The sequence below is a fragment of the Dryobates pubescens genome, chromosome 13, assembly GCF_014839835.1.
Source record: "Dryobates pubescens isolate bDryPub1 chromosome 13, bDryPub1.pri, whole genome shotgun sequence".
In the NCBI taxonomy this organism is placed as follows: Eukaryota; Metazoa; Chordata; class Aves; order Piciformes; family Picidae; genus Dryobates; species Dryobates pubescens.
In genome coordinates, this window is record NC_071624.1 from 19,666,486 (window position 1) to 19,688,157 (window position 21,672).

The 21,672-nt window shown below is 57.5% G+C and overlaps 1 protein-coding gene across 1 annotated transcript in view; it reads left to right on the forward strand.

Annotated features, from left to right (window-relative positions):
* The window catches only part of GMPS (guanine monophosphate synthase), a 37,792-nt gene continuing 16,120 nt past the window's right edge, over positions 1 to 21,672 (forward strand). The window contains exons 1-10 of the mRNA XM_054166966.1: positions 1 to 55; positions 402 to 473; positions 7,535 to 7,718; positions 12,129 to 12,243; positions 13,116 to 13,213; positions 14,722 to 14,825; positions 15,195 to 15,388; positions 16,850 to 17,015; positions 18,703 to 18,854; positions 20,238 to 20,411. Of these exons, the coding sequence (XP_054022941.1) occupies positions 1 to 55; positions 402 to 473; positions 7,535 to 7,718; positions 12,129 to 12,243; positions 13,116 to 13,213; positions 14,722 to 14,825; positions 15,195 to 15,388; positions 16,850 to 17,015; positions 18,703 to 18,854; positions 20,238 to 20,411 (1,314 nt within the window). The remainder of the gene's footprint in view (positions 56 to 401; positions 474 to 7,534; positions 7,719 to 12,128; positions 12,244 to 13,115; positions 13,214 to 14,721; positions 14,826 to 15,194; positions 15,389 to 16,849; positions 17,016 to 18,702; positions 18,855 to 20,237; positions 20,412 to 21,672) is intronic.

Here is a 21,672-nt window from a genome sequence, read left to right on the forward strand (position 1 = left end):
ATGGGCCCGCGCCCCTGCGGCCGGCTGGAGGGGCAGGTGGCCTCCTGGCATTGCCGTGGGAGTGGGCAGGCTTGGCCCCACCAGCCCTCATCCTGCTGACTCCCCCCGGGCTCCCCCCGTCCCGGTGGCTCCCGCCTTCCTTTGCCCCCCACCCGGGCTCCCCCCGTCCCGGTGGCTCCCGCCTTCCTTTGCCCCCCACCCGGGCTCCTCCCGTCCCGGTGGCTCCCCCCTTCTTTTCCCCTCCCCACTCGGGACCCCCCCCCCCCCGTCCCGGTGACTCTCCACTTCTTTCCCCGTGCCGGTGGCTTCCCCCTTCTCCCCCCCGGATTCGCCTCCTGGTGACTTCCCCCAGGATCATTCCGCTGCCTCAGCATCACCCTGTGCCCGGTTTGCGGTGGCAGTGGCGAAGGAGGTGCGTGCTGGTGTAGGTCTTGCGTGTCAAAATGCCTCCAAGGCCTTTGGGAAGTTAGAAGGTGAGGGTTTTTTGTTAGTAATCCAACTTCTGAACCAAAAATCTGGCAAGATAGAGAACAGTAGGGGTTGGAAGGGACCTCTGGAGATGAAGTCTAAGCCCCTTCCTGCCAAGGCAGATTTACCTGGAGAAGGTCACACAGGAACACATCCAGGCACGTTTTGAGTGTCTCCAGAGATGCTCAGGCAGCTTCTGTAGTGGGATAAAAACTTCCTTTGCAGGAAAATGTGGCTCTGAGAGGAGCTTTTTGGGGCTGAAGTTTTCTGACACGCTCTCCCCTGGCCACAGTCTTCTTCCCCAGCCCAGGGCTGTTCCTGAGGGCTCTTATTTTGGGGTGGTTGCACCCAACTCCAGCCAAGACATGAAGGTGCCCTGCTCTAGTAGGGAGCTGTGGCTAATGAGTGAGCTAATGAAGAGGGGTTTCTGCAGGGGTCCCAGCAGCCATCAGAGATCTGCATGTGGCTGAAGTAAACCTAAAGCCCATCCTACGTCATGGGTTGGGGGGCTATGGTATCACCCCTGGGGGCTGCTGGAGGTTGGAGGAGCTACTTTCCTGTTATGCTTGGAGGAAAGTTCTGAGCAGGTCTCCTTCTGCCTGCTTGGCTTTAATGTCACAGGGGAACAATTAAACCCTTGTGCAACCTGTGCCGGCCTGAAAGCGCCGCAGCAAGGCTCTCGGTTTAGGCTTGTCCCAGGCTGTTTGCGTGGGTGAAGGCCCAGGGCTGACCCTGCTGTGGCCCAGGCTTTGCCAGGTGCTTGGTGGTGCTCCAGAATGGACAATGCTCTGTGTTCATCTGCTCTGTGAAGGGCATTCACCAGGGTTGTGCCGGCCCGGGGGTGTGCAGAGCGCTGGGCAACGTTCTGCTCCTGCAGCAGCAGGGGGGGAGGAAATGCAGGCTTGGTTTGAAGCGCTGGGTGGGCACAGCAAGGAGTGAGATGAGTGGTGTCCTTTGCTGAGGGCAGGTCTCCTACTGTGGCTCGTTGTAGGACTCATAATTTGCCTTGTTTTGCCCTTGATGCAAAACCCAGCAGTGCTGGAAACTTTTTTTCTTCCAAGTGGTAAAGCTGAAGTCCTGGAACCATAGGGTGGGAGGGGTTGGGAGGGGCCTCTGGAGAGCATCCAGTCCAACCCCCCTGCCAAAGCAGGGTCACCTAGAGCAGGGAACCCAGGAACACCTCCAGATGCCTCTTGAGAGTCTCCAGAGAAGGAGATTCCACAGCCTCCTCCTGGGCTCCAGCACCCTCACAGGACAGAATTTTCTCCTCATGTTGAGGTGGAACTTCCTGGGTTCTGGTTTGTGCCTGTTGCCCCCTGTCCTGTCACAGGACACCACTGGCAAGAGCCTGGCCCCTGCTTCTTGACACCTACCCCCACCTTGCTCTGCTACCCTCTCAGGCTGCTCTTCTCCAGGCTAACCAGCCCCAGGGCTCTCAGCCTTTCCCCAGCAGACAGATGTTCCAGTCCCTTCATCATCCTCATAGCCTCCACTGGACTCTCTTCCTCCATTCTCTGTCCCTCTTGAGCTGGGCACACTATTCTGTATGTTGTTTCACCAGCAGAGAATAGAAGGGGAGGAGAACCTCCCTTGACCTGCTGGCAGCACTCTTCTTCATGCCCCCTTGTCCTATCCCAGGGCACTTTCCTCCTGACACCTACCCTTCAGGGCTGCCCCTTGCTGTGGCAGCGCAGTTGGGGGGGGGGGTGGTGTGCTTCAGGTGGCACTTGGGACTTTGGCTGCAGGTCTGGGGTCAGTGGAACAGTCAGCAAACATCAGGAGTGTTTGACAGCCTTGGGCAAGCTGGGCTGGTGGGAGGTGTCCCAGCCCATGGCAGGGGAGCTGGAACTGGATGATCTTCCCTTCCAACCCAGCCCATGCAGTGCCAGTGCAGCCTCTTTCTGTCATCAGCCATGGAGAGCAGGAGGAACCCTTCACAGCTGATGTGGCTTTCAGGGTGACTTGTGACTTACATTTGCTGAATATAGATTCCCCCTCCCCCCATTTTTTTTATCTCTTGGCATCCACAGGTTCCATCTGTTTGTAGTCCCACTCTGGGGACACCAGGAGAGTGGCTCTGCCTGCTCTGAACTGCCTTGGGCAGCTGCCAAAGCAGCTTCCACACAGGTTCTCCAAAACAGCAAGTTCTCCAGAATTCTGTGGAGATGGAGCAGGAGAGGACAAGGAGCTCTGCTCATCTCCCCCCTGAGGGCAAAACCAGCTTGTCTTAGAAGCTGGAGAGTCCCTGCTAGGAAGAGGTGCTGGCTCCACCAGCCCTGTGCCTGCAGGAGCTGTCTGCTCTCTTCATCTTCCTCCTGGCCTGCCTGTGGTATCCAGAGGCCTGAGCTGCCATCCCAGCATCTGTTCCTCTTTGGGCTTTACTAAATGACATTTCCCTTCTTAAACTTGGGTTCAGAGCTCTCCAGCCTTGGCACTCCGCCTTCATATAAGCAAAGCCAGATCCTGTGCTGACTTTGCCACCTCTCTCCTTCCCTGCTGTTTGCGGTGGTGTTCAACTGGGCTCCCCCCAGAGCTGAGCCTCCCTCACACTTGTGCTTGAGCTCCCCCCAGAGCTGAGCCTCCCTCACACTTGTGCTTGAGCTCCCCCCAGAGCTGAGCCTCCCTCACACTTGTGCTTGAGCTCCCCCCAGAGCTGAGCCTCCCTCACACTTCTGCTTGAGCTCCCCCCAGAGCTGAGCCTCCCTCACAATTGTGCTTGAGCTCCCCCCAGAGCTGAGCCTCCCTCACACTTCTGCTTGAGCTCCCCCCAGAGCTGAGCCTCCCTCACACTTGTGCTTGAGCTCCCCCCAGAGCTGAGCCTCCCTCACACTTATGCTTGAGCTCATGAGTGAGGTACACAGCCTCCTCTGACACAGTCCCTGTGATGATCTGGAGGAAGGTCTGGAGTGGACCCTCAGCCTGTTTGCTGATGATTCAATCAATGCCAGGTTGGGAGGGACCTCAAGGATCACCTAGTCCAACCCTAATGGTACCAGTGGGAGCAGTGGCTGACACACCAGCAGGTTGTGCTGCCATCCAGTGTGACCTGGATGGCTTGGGAGCTGAGGAGGAAAGCTCAAAGGCAGCCTTTGCTGTGTAAACTTTGGGAGACTGTGTCCCAGCAGGATGATGCTCCTCCAGGAGGACCTGTGCTTGGTGTGGGGGTGATTAGTTGCCCCATGCAGAAACACCATGGGGGTGCTGGAGGCCATCTCTCCTTCCCTGGGAGCCTCAGCAGCTGTGGAGGCAACCTCCTAGGAAGCCTGGGTTGAAGGAGGTGTTGCCTGGTAGAACCATACAGAAGAGCTCCAGCATGCCACAAGTCAAACCTGCAGTGGCTGTGAGCTCCAGGATGGGATTCTGAGGCAAGAACCAAACCCTTTTTTCCCCCCTGCATCAAACTGTGTTGGCAAGGGACCAGAGTAAGCTTTGAGTTGAAGGCAAATCACCCCCAAGGTAAGCAGCAGAGGCTTGCCTGCGTGAGTTTCTTGCTGTCTTAGGTTGTGTTCTCAAGGTCTTCTTCCTCTTGGCTGTGTTCATCTTCTTCCTTGGAGGTCCTCCGTGGAATATGTTGCCCAGGGAGGTGGTGGAGTCCCCATCCCTGGAGGTGTTCCAGAAGCCTGTGGCCATGGCACTTGGGGCCAGGGCTTGCTGGGGCTGGGTTGAAGGCTGGACTCAATCTTAAGGGGCTCTTGCAAGCAAAACAATTCTGTAAGGACACTCCCATGGAGGAGCTGCTGCTTCTCCCAGCTTCTTGGGAAGAAACAACTGGGTCCTTGCATTTCCTAACCCTCTTCCAGACGTGGTTGAAATTGGCCAAGCAATTCCAATGTGCTGGGGTCAGAGGGAGCCAGTGCTTTGTCCCGAGGTGCAAGCTGCTGGAATGCTGCATTCAAAAGTTGTTGTTTTTGTCAAGGCTCATTCAGTGGAGACATTTGCTCTCCATTTCTCCTCTCTGTTCTCTGCAGGAGGTAATGGCAAGTGAAAGCTCAGGCTATGAGGCAGCCTGGTTGGGGTGGGTGGGAACCCGCTTTTCTTTTGCCTTTGCACTGTCCTGTTTTGCTTGAGGAAAGATCAGAGGGTGTGGAGCTGCAGCATGGGAAAGGCTGGGGGTGGTGATCATAGAGTCACAGAACTGTCAGGGCTGGAAGGGACCTCAAGGCTCAGCCAGCTCCAACCCCCTGCCATGGGCAGGGACACCTCACACCACAGCAGGTTGCTCACAGCCACCTCCAGCCTGGCTGCAAACACCTCCAGGCAGGAGGCTTCCACCACTGCCCTGGGCAGCCTGTGCCAGGCTCTCACCACCCTCATGGGGAACAACTTCTTCCTCACATCCAATCTCAATCTCCCCACTTCTAGTTCTGCTCCATCCCCCCAAGTTCTATCCCTCCCTGACACCCTCAAAAGTCCCTCCCCAGCTTTCTTGGAGCCCCCTGCAGATCCTGGAAGGCCACAATGAGGTCTCCTGGGAGCCTTCTCCTCTCCAGCCTGCACAACCCCAACTCTCAGTCTGTCCTCACAGCAGAGCAGCTCCAGCCCTCTGCTCCTCAGGGGTAGGAACTTCTTATTTCTGGGAAGCTCTGCCTGCCTTGGCTTGCTGGTGGTTTTTTCCCTTCATTGATCCCAGCCTAAACTTCCCCTGGCACAGCTTGAGACTGTGTCCTCTTGTTCTGGTGCTGGTTGTCTGGGAGCTGAGACCAACCTGGCTCCAACTTCCCTTCAGGGAGCTGTAGACAGCAAATCTTGGCAGGGGGTTTGGACTGGATGACCTCTGGAGGTGCCTTGCAGGCTGTGAGGCAGCTGTGGTGATCCCCACAACACTGAGGGGGGTGGTGTTTGCAGGGGGAGGGCTCTGGAGCAGAGCTGAAGGCTGTGTTTGCAGGGGAGGGCTCTGGAGCAGAGCTGAAGGCTGTGTTTGCAGGGGAGGGCTCTGGAGCAGGGCTGAAGGCTGTGTTTGCAGGGGAGGGCTCTGGAGCAGGGCTGAAGGCTGTGTTTGCAGGTGGGGCTCTGGAGCAGGGCTGAAGGCTGTGTTTGCAGGGGAGGGCTCTGGAGCAGGGCTGAAGGCTGTGTTTGCAGGGGAGGGCTCTGGAGCAGGGCTGAAGGCTGTGTTTGCAGGGGAGGGCTCTGGAGCAGGGCTGAAGGCTGTGTTTGCAGGTGGGGCTCTGGAGCAGGGCTGAAGGCTGTGTTTGCAGGGGAGGGCTCTGGAGCAGGGCTGAAGGCTGTGTTTGCAGGGGAGGGCTCTGGAGCAGGGCTGAAGGCTGTGTTTGCAGGGGAGGGCTCTGGAGCAGGGCTGAAGGCTGTGTTTGCAGGGGAGGGCTCTGGAGCAGGGCTGAAGGCTGTGTTTGCAGGGGAGGGCTCTGGAGCAGGGCTGAAGGCTGTGTTTGCAGGGGAGGGCTCTGGAGCAGGGCTGAAGGCTGTGTTTGCAGGGGGAGGGCTCTGCAGCAGGGCTGAAGGCTGTGTTTGCAGGGGAGGGCTCTGGAGCAGGGCTGAAGGCTGTGTTTGCAGGGGAGGGCTCTGGAGCAGAGCTGAAGGCTGTGTTTGCAGGGGAGGGCTCTGGAGCAGGGCTGAAGGCTGTGTTTGCAGGGGAGGGCTCTGGAGCAGGGCTGAAGGCTGTGTTTGCAGGGGAGGGCTCTGGAGCAGGGCTGAAGGCTGTGTTTGCAGGGGAGGGCTCTGGAGCAGGGCTGAAGGCTGTGTTTGCAGGGGAGGGCTCTGGAGCAGGGCTGAAGGCTGTGTTTGCAGGTGGGGCTCTGGAGCAGGGCTGAAGGCTGTGTTTGCAAGGGAGGGCTCTGGAGCAGGGCTGAAGGCTGTGTTTGCAGGGGAGGGCTCTGTAGCAGGGCTGAAGGCTGTGTTTGCAGGGGAGGGCTCTGGAGCAGGGCTGAAGGCTGTGTTTGCAGGGGAGGGCTCTGGAGCAGGGCTGAAGGCTGTGTTTGCAGGGGAGGGCTCTGGAGCAGGGCTGAAGGCTGTGTTTGCAGGGGAGGGCTCTGGAGCAGGGCTGAAGGCTGTGTTTGCAGGGGGAGGGCTCTGCAGCAGGGCTGAAGGCTGTGTTTGCAGGGGAGGGCTCTGGAGCAGGGCTGAAGGCTGTGTTTGCAGGGGAGGGCTCTGGAGCAGGGCTGAAGGCTGTGTTTGCAGGGGAGGGCTCTGGAGCAGAGCTGAAGGCTGTGTTTGCAGGGGAGGGCTCTGGAGCAGGGCTGAAGGCTGTGTATGCAGGGGAGGGCTCTGGAGCAGGGCTGAAGGCTGTGTTTGCAGGGGGAGGGCTCTGGAGCAGGGCTGAAGGCTGTGTTTGCAGGTGGGGCTCTGGAGCAGGGCTGAAGGCTGTGTTTGCAGGGGAGGGCTCTGGAGCAGGGCTGAAGGCTGTGTTTGCAGGGGGAGGGCTCTGGAGCAGGGCTGAAGGCTGTGTTTGCAGGTGGGGCTCTGGAGCAGGGCTGAAGGCTGTGTTTGCAGGGGAGGGCTCTGGAGCAGGGCTGAAGGCTGTGTTTGCAGGGGAGGGCTCTGGAGCAGAGCTGAAGGCTGTGTTTGCAGGGGAGGGCTCTGGAGCAGGGCTGAAGGCTGTGTTTGCAGGGGAGGGCTCTGGAGCAGAGCTGAAGGCTGTGTTTGCAGGGGAGGGCTCTGCAGCAGGGCTGAAGGCTGTGTTTGCAGGGGGAGGGCTCTGGAGCAGGGCTGAAGGCTGTGTTTGCAGGTGGGGCTCTGGAGCAGGGCTGAAGGCTGTGTTTGCAGGGGAGGGCTCTGGAGCAGGGCTGAAGGCTGTGTTTGCAGGGGAGGGCTCTGGAGCAGAGCTGAAGGCTGTGTTTGCAGGGGAGGGCTCTGGAGCAGGGCTGAAGGCTGTGTTTGCAGGGGAGGGCTCTGGAGCAGGGCTGAAGGCTGTGTTTGCAGGGGAGGGCTCTGGAGCAGGGCTGAAGGCTGTGTTTGCAGGGGAGGGCTCTGGAGCAGGGCTGAAGGCTGTGTTTGCAGGGGAGGGCTCTGGAGCAGGGCTGAAGGCTGTGTTTGCAGGGGAGGGCTCTGGAGCAGGGCTGAAGGCTGTGTTTGCAGGGGAGGGCTCTGGAGCAGGGCTGAAGGCTGTGTTTGCAGGTGGAGGGCTCTGGAGCAGAGCTGAAGGCTGGGCAGCAGCACTACGAGGGGGCAGTGGTCATCCTGGACGCGGGGGCTCAGTACGGGAAGGTGATCGACCGCCGCGTGCGCGAGCTCTTCGTCCAGTCCGAGATCTTCCCCCTGGAGACCCCGGCCTTTGCCATCAGGGAGCAAGGCTTCAGGTAGGTCCTGTGCCTCAGCACACACTCAGGAAGGTTGCAAAAGACCTCCAAGATCATCAAGTGCAACCTGTCACCCAGCTCCTCCTGACAACCAAACCATGGCTCCAAGTGCCACATCCAGGCTCATCCTAAACGCCTCCAGGGATGGGGACTCCACCACCTCCCTGGGCAGCACATTCCCAGGGCCAATCTCTCTTGCTGGGAAGAATTTCTTCCTACTATCCAGCCTAAACCTCCCCTGGCACAGCTTGAGACTGTGTCCTCTTGTTCTGGTGCTGGGTGCCTGGGAGAAGAGACCACCCCCCACCTGGCTACAATCTCCCTGCAGGGAGTTGGAGAGAGCAAGAAGGTCTCCCCTGAGCCTCCTCTTCTGCAGGCTAAGCAACCCCAGCTCCCTCAGCCTCTCCTCCCAGGGCTGTGCTCCAGACCTCTCCCCAGCCTCATTGCCCTTCTCTGGACATGCTCCAGCAAGTCAACCTCCTTCCTAACCTGAGGAGCCCAGACCTGGACACAGGACTCCAGGTATGGCCTAACCAGTACTGAGCACAGGGCAGAATGACTTCCCTGCTCCTGCTGGCCACACTGTTCCTGATGCAGGCCAAGATGCCCTTGGGCACACTGCTGGCTCCTGTTCAGCTGCTGTCCACCAGTACCCCCAGGTCCCTCTCTGCCTGGCTTCTCTCAGCCACTCTGACCCCAGCCTGTAGCACTGCCTGGGGTTGCTGTGGCCAAAGTGCAGCATCTGGCACTTGGGCTTGCTAAATGCTATCCTGTTGGCCTCTGCCCATCTGCCCAGCCTGGCAAGGTCCCTCTGGAGAGCCCTTCACCCTCTAACAGATCAACTCCTGCCCCAGCTTGGTGTTGTCTGCATACTCACTAATGGTGGACTCAGTCCCCCTGTCCTCCATCAACTTTCATCCAAGCATTTTGCTCCCAGGCAGAGTGGCAGCAAACAAGTGCTGGGGAATGCTCTGCTGCCTGCATGCACCTGGGTGTGGAGAGAGGCTTTGGATGCTGCCTCCAGCAGATGCTTGCAGGGAAGGCTTGGCAAGCCCTGGGCTTTAGCTGTAGGATAGCCAGGAGGGCTAGGGAGGGGATTCTGCCCCTCTGCTCCACTCTGCTGAGACCCCACCTGGAGCACTGCATCCAGTTCTGGAGCCTCTGTGCCAGGAAGGATCTGGAGGGGCTGGAAGGTGTCCAGAGCAGGGCCATGAGGAGGGGCAGAGGGCTGGAGCTGCTCTGCTGTGAGGACAGACTGAGGGGGTTGGGATTGTGCAGGCTGGAGAGGAGAAGGCTCCCAGGAGACCTCATTGTGGCCTTCCAGGATCTGCAGGGGGCTCCAAGCAAGCTGGGGAGGGACTTCTGACGGTGTCAGGGAGGGATAGGACTGGGGGGGGATGGAGCAAAACTAGAAATGGGGAGATTGAGATTGGCTGTGAGGAAGAAGTTGTTCCCCATGAGGGTGGTGAGAGCCTGGCACAGGTTGCCCAGGGAGGTGGTGGAAGCCTCCTGCCTGGAGGTGTTTGCAGCCAGGCTGGAGGTGGCTGTGAGCAACCTGCTGTGGTGTGAGGTGTCCCTGCCCATAGCAGGGGGTTGGAACTCCCTGACCCTTGAGGTCCTTTCCAACCCTGACAATTCTGTGAGTCTATAAGTTTCTCCTCCTGCTCAGATGGAACCTGCTGGGTTCCAGTTTGTGCCCACTGCCCCTTGTCCTGTGCCTGGGCACCACTGCCAAGAGTCTGGCCCCATCCCCTTCTTTCAGTGTAACAGTGCCTGGGGTTGATGTGCAGTAGCTTCCTGGGCACTGATGCCACCTCCCTGGAGCTGTTCATGGGTGGAAACAACCAAGTGCAAAGCACTGAACAGTTGTGAGACCTCTCCTTGCTGCCAGCAGCAACAAGTGGTCAGTTCAGTTCAAGTGGTTTGGTTGCTCCCCAGCAGCAGCTGGGCAGGATGCAGCACAGGGTCCCTGGGGAGCTCACCCCAGGCTGGGTATTTACATCTTCTTTTGAAGCTGAACTAAGGAAATCATTTTAGCAACTCACAGGACTTGTTCCCCTGAGTCAGAGCTGCCCTGGTTCGACAGGTAGAACAGCAAGGACCCTCTCCAGTTTGGCAGGGGGGCTGGGCTCAGTGATCTCCCACCCCCTGCCATGCTGTGACTGGATGCAGATGCAACCTCTCCAATTATACTGACAAATGGAAATGATTTAAATGACCTTAAGACACTCAGAAGCAGACAGAGCAAAGTCAGATTGCTGCATAGGCTTCCCCAGGACACTCTGTGGGCTAAAGATGGAGCTGAGGAAGAAGTTGTTGCCCAGGAGGGTGGTGAGAGCCTGGCACAGGCTGCCCAGGGAGGTGGTGGAAGCCTCCTGCCTGGAGGTGTTTGCAGCCAGGCTGGAGGTGGCTGTGAGCAACCTGCTGCAGTGTGAGGTGTCCCTGCCCATGGCAGGGGGTTGGAGCTGGCTGAGCCTTGAGGTCCCTTCCAGCCCTGACAGCTCTATGAGTCTATGCAGTCACATCACAGAACAGTTTGGGTTGGAAGGGACCTTAAAGATCACCCAGTTCCAACCCCACTGCCATGGGAGGGACACCTTCCACTAGCCCAGGCTGTTCCAGGTCCCAGCCAACCTGGCTTGGAAGCTCCAGAGCTGCTCTGGGCAACCTGTTCCAGTGCCTCACCAACCTCATGGGGGAGAATCTCCTTCTGATGTCCAATCTAAAGCCAGCTTGTGCCAGTTGGAAGCCATCCCCCCTTGTCCTGTCACTCCATGGCTGTTTGCAGAGTCCTTCCCCAGCTCTCCTGGGGTCCCTTCAGGCACCCTTCAGGTCCAGAGGAGGCCACAAAGATGATCAGAGGACCTCCCAGGCTGGGAGAGTTGGGGCTGTTCAGCCTGCAGGTGAGGAGGCTCCAGGGAGACCTTAGAGCTTCATTTCAATATCTGGAGGGGAGCTGCAGGCAGGCTGGGCAGGGACTGTTCAGAAGGGGCTGTGGGGATAGGACAAGGAGCAGTGGGGTGAAACTGGAGCAGGGCAGAGTTAGGTTGGACACCAGGAGGAAGTTCTGCACAGGGAGGGTGGTGAAGTATTGGAACAGGATGAGTCCTCACCCCTGCAGACATTCAGGATCAGCCTGGATGTGTCCCTGGGCAGCCTGCTCTAGCTAGAGGTGTCCCTGGGGCTGCAGGGGGGCTGCTCAAGATGACCTTTGAGGGTCCCTCCCAAGCCAGTGCAGTCTGAGTCCCTACATGAGGGTCTCTGCTGGCTGCACAGATGTCAGCACACTGCTGCTTACAACTGGAGCAGCTGGGTTCTGCCAGGGCTGGCAGGACAAACACTCTCAGGAACAGAGGAAGAAAGCTCTATTGGATGCCTTTAATCCCCTGCATGCAGCTTTGCTCTTGCCCCTTTTGGGCATTCCTTGCCCTGAACAACCAATTTGCTGTTCTTGTTGAAGCAAACAGTGCAGGAGTCCAAGGTCTGGTACAGCCCTGCTCAATCCTGGGCTGGGGCCAGAAAGCATTGCCTGACTTGGAGGTGGTTCTGCAGTTGATGGTCTTCCAAGTCATGGTTCCCTCAATCATCTCTCTTCCCCTTCTGAAGAGAGTTAATTCCCTGCCACAGCATCAAGGATGAGCCATGGTGGGGGTTGGTCTCTTCTCCCTAGGAACAAGAGATAGGGCAAGAGGAGACAGCCTTAAGTGGCCCCAGGGGAGGTTTAGGTTGGACCTCAGAAGACAATCCTTCCCTGGAAGGGTTCCCAGACACTGGCAGAGGCTGCCCCAGGAGGAGGCTGAATCCTCATCTCTGGAGGGGTTTAAAAGATGGAGGTGGGAGGGAGGAGGGGGTTGGTCTCTTCTCCCTAGTCTCAGGTGATAGAACCAGAGGAAATGTCCTGAGACTGTGCCAGGGGAGGGTTGGGTTGGACACAAGGAACAATTTCTTTGCTGCCAGAGTGGTCAGGGACTGTCCCAGGCTGCCCAGGGAGGTGGTGGAGTCCCCAGCCCTGGAGGTGTTCCAGAACCCTGTGGCCATGGCTCCTGGGGCCAGGGGCTGATGGCCATGGTGGGCTTGGGCTGCTGGTTGGACTCAATGGTCTGAGAGGTCTTGCCCTGATTCTGGTGCAGGACCTTGCACTTGGCCTTGGTGAACCTCAGGAGGCTGGCCCAGGCCCTCCAGCCTGTCCAGGTCCCTCTGGATGCCATCCCTTCCCTCCAGCATGCTGTCACCCTCAGTCCCCTGGCTCTGTTCTTACAAAGCTGTCAAGCAGCACTGCTCTCAGAGCTGCCCAGCAGCTGGGGAGGTGTGTGCTGATGATAGCAGAATGTGACTATTTCGAGCCCATAAAGAGCTCTTGGAGCCAGGAGTGTAGCTGAGTTGCTGTTTTCTCTCTCTTTTTGCCTGCAGAGCCATCATCATCTCTGGAGGACCAAACTCAGTGTATGCAGAAGATGCCCCCTGGTTTGACCCAGCCATATTTACCATAGGAAAGCCAGTTCTGGGGATCTGCTATGGCATGCAGGTGCTGTGGGCACAGATGTTTGTCTGCAGCTCCCTCCTGAGCCTCATTCCTGATGCTGGCTGAGGATGAGCTCTGAGGGCCTGCTGCTCAGACCCCAGCAGGGTGCAAAGGATGCTTTGCAAGTATCCCTGGGCAGAGCTCTCCTCTTGGCTCCAGCAAAGGGAAGCCTCAATGGTTTGGCTTTCCTGAAGTGCTGCAGACTGTGTTCCCTCTGCCTCCTTCTCACAGTGCTGCAGGCTGGAAGGGAGCTCTGGAGCTCACCCAGTCCCTGATGATCTGCTCCAGAGGGCACCCCCAGCAGCTTGCCCAGCAGCACAATGCCCAGGGTGGGTTGGAAGCTCTCCACACCAGGAGACTCCACAACCTCTCTGGGCAGCCTGCTCCAGGCCTCCAGCAGCCTCACAACAAACAACTTTCTCCTCCTGCTCAGATCCAACCTCCTGGCTGCCACTTTGTGCCCCTTGGCCTGTCCCTGGGCAGCACTGAGCAGAGCCTGGCCCCAGCCTCTTGCCCCCCAGCCTTTAGCTCCTGCAGAGCATTGCTCAGCTGCCCTCTGGGGCTGCTCTTCTGCAGGCTCTCAGCCTCAGGGCTCTCAGCCCTTTGCTCCCCACAGAGCTGCTCCAGGCCCCTCAGCAGCTTTGTGGTCCTCTGCTGGACACCTCCCACCATCCAAGGTTGCTCAAGGCCTCATCCAGCCTGGTCCTGAGCACCTCCAGGGAGGAGGCAGCCACAGCCTCCCTGGGTAAGCTGTGCCAGTGTCTCCCCACCCTCACTCTCACCAATGTTTTCCTCCTCTCCAGTCTAAATTTGCCCTCCCCAGTCCAGGTGGTGCTTGAGGGTGGGCTTCTCATGTAGAATTTCTGTTTTGGCAGATGATGAATAAAGTCTTTGGAGGCACAGTGCACAAGAAGAGTGTCAGAGAGGATGGAGTGTTCAGCATCACCCTAGATAACACATGTTCACTCTTCAGGTATCTCAACATTTTCACTTCTTGGAGATCCCAGGCTGAGAGGAAGCTTATTTGAAGGGAAATGCTGAAATTCCAGCCCTGCTGCCCTGACCCTTTCTAGTGCAGCTGTTCCAGCTGTGCCCACAAGTGAGCAAGTCACTCCCTGCACAGACACCTGGGCAGAACTTCCTGCTTGACTCCAGAGATGCTTGGTGCAGTGTGGAAACCTCTTGGTGCAAGGCAGAAGCTCTTCATGGAGACACTAGAAAGCTTGCCACAGCCTGAGAATCTTGGTGCAGAGCTCCTGCAGCCCCCTGTGCAGGGCCTGCCTGTGGTGCAGAGCTCCTGCAGCCCCCTGTGCAGTGCCCCTGTGCACCCATCCTGTCTTTGCAAGGTGCCAGAGATCCTGAGCCCTTTTGTTTTCTGCCTTCCTTTAAGGTTGTTTGGTGAAGCTTTATTAAACCAGCAGTAGGTTCTTGGTACTTTGGGCAGTGCCTCTGGGCTTTCTTAGAGTGACTCTCCCAGTCTGGTCCTGCCTGAGCTTCCAATTGCAGTCACTTTCCCCTGCCTGAAGTCTGAGATGTCCTGAAAACACAGAGCTTGGGGAGAAAACAGCTCCTCATTGAACTGAAAAGCAGGGCTCTGAGTCCCCTGGCTGACTCCAGATGGCTCTGCATGGCAGAGAGGGAATCCTTCAACACTGGCATGTCAGCAGATGGCAAGGGCTGGAAGGGACCTCTGGAGCTCCCCAAGCCCCTGCCCCAGCAGGGCACCCCCAGCAGCTTGCCCAGCAGCACAGTGCCCAGGGGGGGTTGGAAGCTCTCCACACCAGGAGACTCCACAACCTCTCTGGGCAGCCTGCTCCAGGCCTCCAGCACCCTCACCCCAAACAACTTTCTCCTCCTGCTCACATGGAACCTCCTGGCTGCTACTCTGTGCCCCTTGGCCTGTCCCTGGGCACCACTGAGCAGAGCCTGGCTCCAGCCTCTTGCCCCCAGCCTTTAGCTCTTGCTGAGCATTGCTCAGCTGCCCTCTGGGGCTGCTCTTCTGCAGGCTCTCAGCCCCAGGGCTCTCAGCCTTTGCTGCTCCCAGAGCTGCTCCAGGCCCCTCAGCAGCTCTGCAGCCTCCCCTGGACTCTCCCCAGCAGGTCTCTGTCTCTCTTGAGCTGGGGAGCCCAGAGCTGGCCCCAGGACTGCAGCTGTGGCCTGACTGGAGCAGAGTAAAGGGAAGTAGAATCTTGGCCACAGTCTTCTTCATGCCCTCCAGGAGACAATAGGCTGTGAGGGCTCACTGCTGGCTCATGGTGACCTTGTTGTCCACCAGCACTTCAAGGTCCTTCTCCACAGAGCTCAGTTTGGACGTCTCAGAGGTGGAGCTGACTTTCTGGGAGGGCAATCCTGCATGCATTTCTGACCTGATCACTGAGCTGTTCTTTCAGTGGGATCCCTGAGAGCTTCTCTTGGCAGTGCAGGTGCTCAGGTCTCTGTTCTTGGGTTTTTAATTAGTTCTGGGGTTTATTCTTTGTTCAGGGGCCTCCAGAAGGAAGAGCTTGTGCTCCTCACCCATGGAGACAGCGTGGATAAAGTAGCAGATGGATTCAAAGTGGTTGCACAGTCTGGGAACATCATAGCAGGTATTTCTCTTGCACTGCAGTTGTCCTTTCACAGGCTCAGAGATGCCACTGGGTTGGAAGGGACTCTCCAAGGTCCCTCTTGTCCAACCCCCCCTGCAGGCAGCAGGGACACCTCCATCCAGAGCAGGCTGCCCAGGCCCACATCAAGTCTGCTCTTGAATGTCTGCAGGGATGAGGCCTCAGCCACCTCCCTGGGCAGCCTGTGCCAGTGTCTCCCCACCTCCACTGTGCAGAACTTCCTCCTGATGCCCAACCTCAATCTCCCCTGCTCCAGCAGGCTCCCAAGTGCCTGCTGGGCTTTCTGGGGTGTGCAGCTCACTTGCAGTGGCTGTGGTGTTGAGTCCTGCTCCTTTCTTTGCCCCAATGAAGGCATAGCCAACGAGTCCAAAAAGCTCTATGGAGCCCAGTTCCACCCTGAAGTCAGCCTGACAGTCAATGGGAAGATGATCCTGAAGAACTTCCTGTATGACATTGCTGGGTGCAGTGGCACCTTCACAGTGCAGAACAGAGAGCTTCAGTGCATCCAAGACATCAAGGACAAAGTGGGCTCCTCCAAAGTGCTGGTGAGTAGATGGACCCTGGGGCATCAGGCTGGGGCTCTGGGCTTCAGCTGGGCTGGAAGCAAGAGCTGACAGAGGCACTGCCACAGTTGCTCCAGTAACACATTAACCAGGCTTGAGAGACTTTGCACACTTGGGCTGGAGGCATTGTTTGGCTTCTTGAGGCCTTCCAAATCACTGCCCCCCCAGCCAGGATCCTGCTCTGATCTGCACACCTGCATCTGAGCTGGTGGTGAACACTCTCCCCCCAGAGCAGACCAAGGTGTGGGAGTTTGAGGCTGTGCCTTTAAAAGTTGCTCACAGATCTTGAGCAGCAAGTGGTGAAATGGTAAATAAATCACTCTTGGGGGTGACAAGGAAATGATGATGGTTCTGATCAATCCCCTTGGAAAGAGCAGGCACTTTAGCTACCCAGGGAAACAGTTTCTCTCTCTTCTCACTTCCTTGGGCTGGGGGATGCTAACTGTGCTTCTGCTTCACCTTGATGACAGCAAGCTGGGGGCAGGAGTTGATCTGTCAGAGGGTGGGAGAGCTCTGCAGGGGGACCTTGCCAGGCTGGACAGATGGGCAGAGTCCAAGGGCAGGAGATTGAACACATCCAAGTGCCAGGTGCTGCACATTGGCCACAGCAACCCCAGGCAGTGCTGCAGGCTGGGGTCAGTGGCTGAGAGCAGCCAGGCAGAGAGGGACCTGGGGGTAGTGGTTGATAGTAGGCTGAACATGAGCCAGCAGTGTGCCCAGGTGGCCAAGAAGGCCAAGGGCATCCTGGACTGCATCAGGAACAGTGTGGCCAGCAGGAGCAGGGAAGTCATTGTGCCCTGTGCTCAGCACTGCTCAGGCCACACCTTGAGTCCTGTGTCCAGCTCTGGGCTCCTCAGGTTAGGAAAGATGTTGAGCTGCTGGAAGGTGTCCAGAGAAGGGCAACAAAGCTGGGGAGGGGTCTGGAGCACAGTCCTGTGAGTCTTCTCCCAGGCAGCCAGCACCAGAACAAGAGGACACAGTCTCAAGCTGTGTCAGAGGAGGTTTAGGCTGGAGGTGAGGAGAAAGTACTGGGTGCCTGGGAGCAGAGCCCAACCCCCACCTGGCTACAGCCTCCCTGCAGGGAGTTGGAGAGAGCAAGAAGGTCTCCCCTGAGCCTCCTCTTCTGCAGGCTAAGCAATCCCAGCTCCCTCAGCCTCCCCTCACAGGGCTGTGCCCCAGACCCCTCCCCAGCCTCATTGCCCTTCTCTGGACACATTTCAGTCTCTCAATGTCCTTAACCTGAGGAGCCCAGAACTGGGCACAGGGCTCAGGGTGTGGCCTGCATTCCATTGCAGATGGTACTTTTGCCTGTAAGCAGAGCTTCCACTTGCTTCCAGCTGAGCTGCTCTGGCACAGCCAGTGTTGGGGGGTGGGAGGGGTGCAGATTTGCAACCCCAGAGCAGCTTTTGAGGGCTTTGCTTTCCCTTCTCCCCTTCCCCCCAGGTGCTGCTGAGCGGCGGCGTGGACTCCACGGTGTGCACCGCCCTGCTGAACAGAGCCCTGAACAGGGAGCAGGTCATAGCTGTGCACATTGACAACGGCTTCATGCGCAAGAGGGAGAGCCAGGCTGTGGAGGAGGCCCTCAAGAAGCTGGGCATTCAAGTTAAAGGTACTAGGGAGCTGCTGAATCCCACCTGAGAGCACCGAGGCCAGGCCGGGCTCCTCAGGAGTGAGCCTGGACTCTGCTGGGCCTCCTTTCCTCCCAGCCAGGAGAGTTGGTTTGTGCCACGTAGGGAAGGGCTGGGGGTGCCAGGATCACAGCCTGGGGGAGGTTGGAAGGGACCTCTGGAGCTCCCCAAGCCCTGTTCCAGCTGGGCACCCCCAGCAGCTTGCCCAGCAGCACAGTGCCCAGGGGGGGTTGGAAGCTCTCCACACCAGCAGACTCCACAACCTCTCTGGGCAGCCTGCTCCAGGCCTCCAGCAGCCTCACCCCAAACAGCTTCCTCCTCCTGCTCACATGGAACCTCCTGGCTGCCACTTTGTGCCCCTTGCCTGTCCCTGGGGACTATCTGAGCAGAGCCTGGGCCCAGCCTCTTGGCTGTTACAGTCACAATTACTTTCTCCAGGCAATTTTTTTCCTTCCTGGAACTTCCTTGTCTGGAGACTTTCAAGACCCACTTGGATGTGTTCCTGTGGGACCTGCCCTGGCTGACCCTGCTTTGGCAGGGGGTTGGACTTGATCTCCAGAGGTCCTTTCCAACCCCTACCATTCTATTATTGTACTCACCTCTCCTCTGAACACAGCCTGAGGGAGTTGGGGCTGTGCAGGCTGGAGAGGAGAAGGCTCCCAGGAGACCTCATTGTGGCCTTCCAGGATCTGCAGGGGGCTCCAAGAAAGCTGGGGAGGGACTTTTGAGGGTGTCAGGGAGGGATAGGACTGGGGGGATGGAGCAGAACTAGAAGTGGGGAGATTGAGATTGGATGTAAGGAGGCAGTTGTTCCCCCGGAGGGTGGTGAGAGCCTGGCACAGGTTGCCCAGGGAGGTGGTGGAAGCCTCCTGCCTGGAGGTGTTTGCAGCCAGGCTGGAGGTGGCTGTGAGCAACCTGCTGTGGTGTGAGGTGTCCCTGCCCATGGCAGAGGGGTTGGGGCTGGCTGAGCCTTGAGCTCCCTTCCAGCCCTGCCAGCTCTGTGATTCTATTTACTGCATTTTCAGTGGGAAAATCTCTTGTGTTGCACTCCATAGACCAGAGGCTGCCAGGGGGAATCTCTTTGCTGCAAACACTGCTGCTGCAGGTCATGGTGCTGCTGGGAGATGCCAGAGGAGCCTCCCCACTGATCTCTCTGCATCAAGATCCTCTCTGAAATTAAAGAGGCATAATAACAGCTCCCTGAGTCAATGGTGCAGCATTTAATTTGGGTTGCAGAAAGGGCCTTGGGGGAAACACCATCCTGCAAGCCACTTAAATAAAGCAAGTAAATGATAGTCCAGGAGGGGGAGGGAGGAACTGAACTTTCACATGCTTACCTGGCCTCAGCATGTGGGGAAAGGACACAGCACCAAGCCCCAAGCTGCCCTCTAGCACAGGGCAGTAAGGGCAATAGAACACTGTTGTTGCCCTCAGTTCTGGAGGTATTGAGCTGGAGGCCCAACCTGGAATGGTTTTCCTTATTTCTCTTTCCAAAGCAATAGTCTGAAGCTTTTGGGGGCTTTCTTTTATGTTCCTGTAGGGTTTTGTGGGGGGATCTTTTTGTTCTTGTTTGTAGGTTGCTTTGTTTGTTGTTGTTGTGAACCTTGCATTAAAATCTTGACTGGCTTTGCCCTCTCTCCCCCCAACAACTCCTGCCCTTTCCTGCAGTGGTGAATGCAGCTCATTCATTCTACAATGGCACAACCACTCTGCCCATCTCAGATGAGGACAGAACTCCAAGGAAAAGGATTAGCAAGACCTTGAACATGACCACAAGTCCTGAAGAAAAGAGAAAGATCATTGGTGACACCTTTGTGAAGGTAATCTTCTCCTGGCAGTCATTTGTTGCTTGCTTTGTTCTTGCCCAGGGATCCCTCTTGGGCCCAGGGCTGTTTCATAGCTTCATGAATGGTCTGATCAAGGGCTCCCTGATGAAGTTTGCAGGTGAAGTGGGGAGGCTGACACTCTAGAAGTGAGAGGAAGGCCTGGACAGGCTGAAGGAATGGGCTAGCAAGAAGCCCAAGGAGTTAAAGGGGGACCAGGGTAGGGTCTGGCAGCTCCAGAGCAGGAGACTCCACAACCTCTCTGGGCAGCCTGCTCCAGGGCTGTGACCCTCCCAGTGCAGAAGTTCCTTCTCATGCTGAGGTGGAACCTCCTGTGCTGCAGTTTCCATCCATTGCTCCTTGTCCTATCCCAGGGTGCAGCTGAGCAGAGCCTGTGCCCTCCCTCCTGGCCCCCAGCCCTCAGACATTCATGAATCCACTCTCAGTGTTCCCTTCCCCAGACTAAAGAGCCCCAGGCCCCTCAGCCTTTCCTCACCAGGCAGTGCTCAGTCCCCTAATCATCCTCACAGCCCTCTGCTGGACCTTCTCCAGCAGATCCCTGTCCCTCCTGAACTGGGCAGCCCAAAGCTGAAGGCAGGACTCAAGATGAGGTCTCAGCAGGGCAGAGTAGAGGGGGAGGAGAACCTCCCTGGCTCTGCTGGACACACTCCTCTTAATGCACCCCAGGACCCCTTTGGCCTCCTTGGCCCCCAGGGCACATTGCTGTCCCATGCAGAGCTTCTTGTCCACCAGCACACCCAGGTGCCTCTCCCCAGGGCTGCTCTCCAGCAGCTCCCCTCCCAGCCTGTCCTGCTGCAGTTTATTCTTCCTCCCCAGCTGCAGGACTCTGCTCTTGTCCTTCTTGAAGCTCATTTGGTTCCTCTGTGCCCAGCTCTCAGTCTGTCCAGGTCTCACTGGATGGCTGCTGAGCCTTCAGGTGTCTCAGCCAAGCCTCCCAGCTTGGTGTCATCAGCAAACCTGCTGAGCAGCCTCTGTCTGTTCCCTCATCAAGGTCACTGTGAAGATGTTGAACAGCACAGTCCCAGCACTGATCCCTGGGGGACTCCCCTGGTCACAGCTCTCCAGCTGGACCTGGCACCACTGATCAGCACTCTTTGAACTCCATCTTGTAAGCAGTTGCTAGAGTGAGGCTTCCTCTTGGTTCCTTTGCAGCTGGGTAGCATCACTTGGGTGATTTTGTCCTCTTCCTGCAAACCTCTGGCAGCCAAAAAGTCAATCCCAGTATCACCAAGGGTGGAAGAGCCCTCAAAGACCATCAGGTCCAGCCTGTCCCCAGAGAGCTCCTGACTAGAGCACGGCTCCAGCATCGGCCTGCTCTGCTTTGGTTTACTTGCTTGCCCTCTTCTCTCCATTTCACAGATTGCCAATGAAGTTATTGGAGAAATGAACCTGAAACCTGAAGAGGTTTTCCTAGCTCAGGGCACCCTCAGGCCTGACCTGATTGAAAGTGCTTCCCTGGTTGCCAGTGGCAAAGCTGAGGTCATCAAAACTCACCACAACGACACGGAGCTGATCCGCAAGCTACGGGAAGAGGTAAAGGAGGCTGCTGGAGTCACTGCCTGGCCCTCACAGGCTGTCAAAACCCACCAGCTCCTGGGCTTTGCTGCTCTGACTGCCTTGTGCTGGTGGGAACACAGTCTGCTGAAGCCCTTCAGAGTCTCTTGTCACACCCTGCAGTTCGTTTTGCTTCTCTCCAGTTGCTGCCTTTGTATAATCGCAGAAGGGGTTGGAAGGGACCTCCAAGAGCTTCCAGTTCCACCCCCACTGCCATGGGCAGGGACACCTCACACCAGCACAGCTTGCTCAGGGCCTCATCCAGGCTGGTCTTGAACACTTCCAGGGAGGAGGACATCCACAACCTCCCTGGGCAACCTGAGGTTGCCCAGGGAGGTTGTGGATGTCCTCCTCCCTGAGGAGGTTGTGGCTGTCCTCCTCCCTGGAGGTGTTCAAGACCAGGCTGGATAGGAGAAACTTCCAGGCAGGAAGCCTCCCCAGCCTCCCTGGACAACCTGTGCCAGTGTCTCCCCCCCACCCTCACTCTCACCAATTTCTTCCTAATCTCCAGTCTCAATCTCCCTTCCTCCAGCTTGAAGCCATTTCCTCTCATTCTATCACAACCAAGCCTTGTCAAAAGCTGGGAGAGTTGTTAGCCCTGCACTGGGCACCAGCTCTGCACTGGGCATCCATCACAGTGCAAGGGAAAAACACCAGCCCTGGATAATCAGGGAAGTGTTAAGGTTGGAAGGGACCTCAAGGCTCAGCCAGTCCCAGCCCCCTGCCATGGGCAGGGACACCTCACCACAGCAGGTTGCTCACAACCACCTCCAGCCTGGCTGCAAACACCTCCAGGCAGGAGGCTTCCACCACCTCCCTGGGCAGCCTGTGCCAGGCTCTCACCACCCTCCTGGGGAACAACTTCTTCCTAACATCCAAGCTGAATCTCCCCACTTCTAGTTCTGCTCCATCCCCCCCAGTCCTATCCCTCCCTGACACCCTCACAAGTCCCTCCCCAGCTTTCTCAGAGTAGTCAGAATTGTTTGAGTGTTGTCCAGCATTGGATACTGAGGAATATGCCAGCACACAGCAAATCCAACCAGCAACCCAACACCACCATGGCCATTAACCATGTCCCAGAGTGCCATGGCCACACATTCCTTGAACACCTCTGGAGATGGTGACTCCACCACCTCCCTGGGCAGCCTGTGGCAATCCCTGACCACTCTTAAGCATGGTGAGTCCTCTTAACTGTATAATAAAGTAAGGAAGAATCTAGCAGAGACATCCCAGAAGCCTG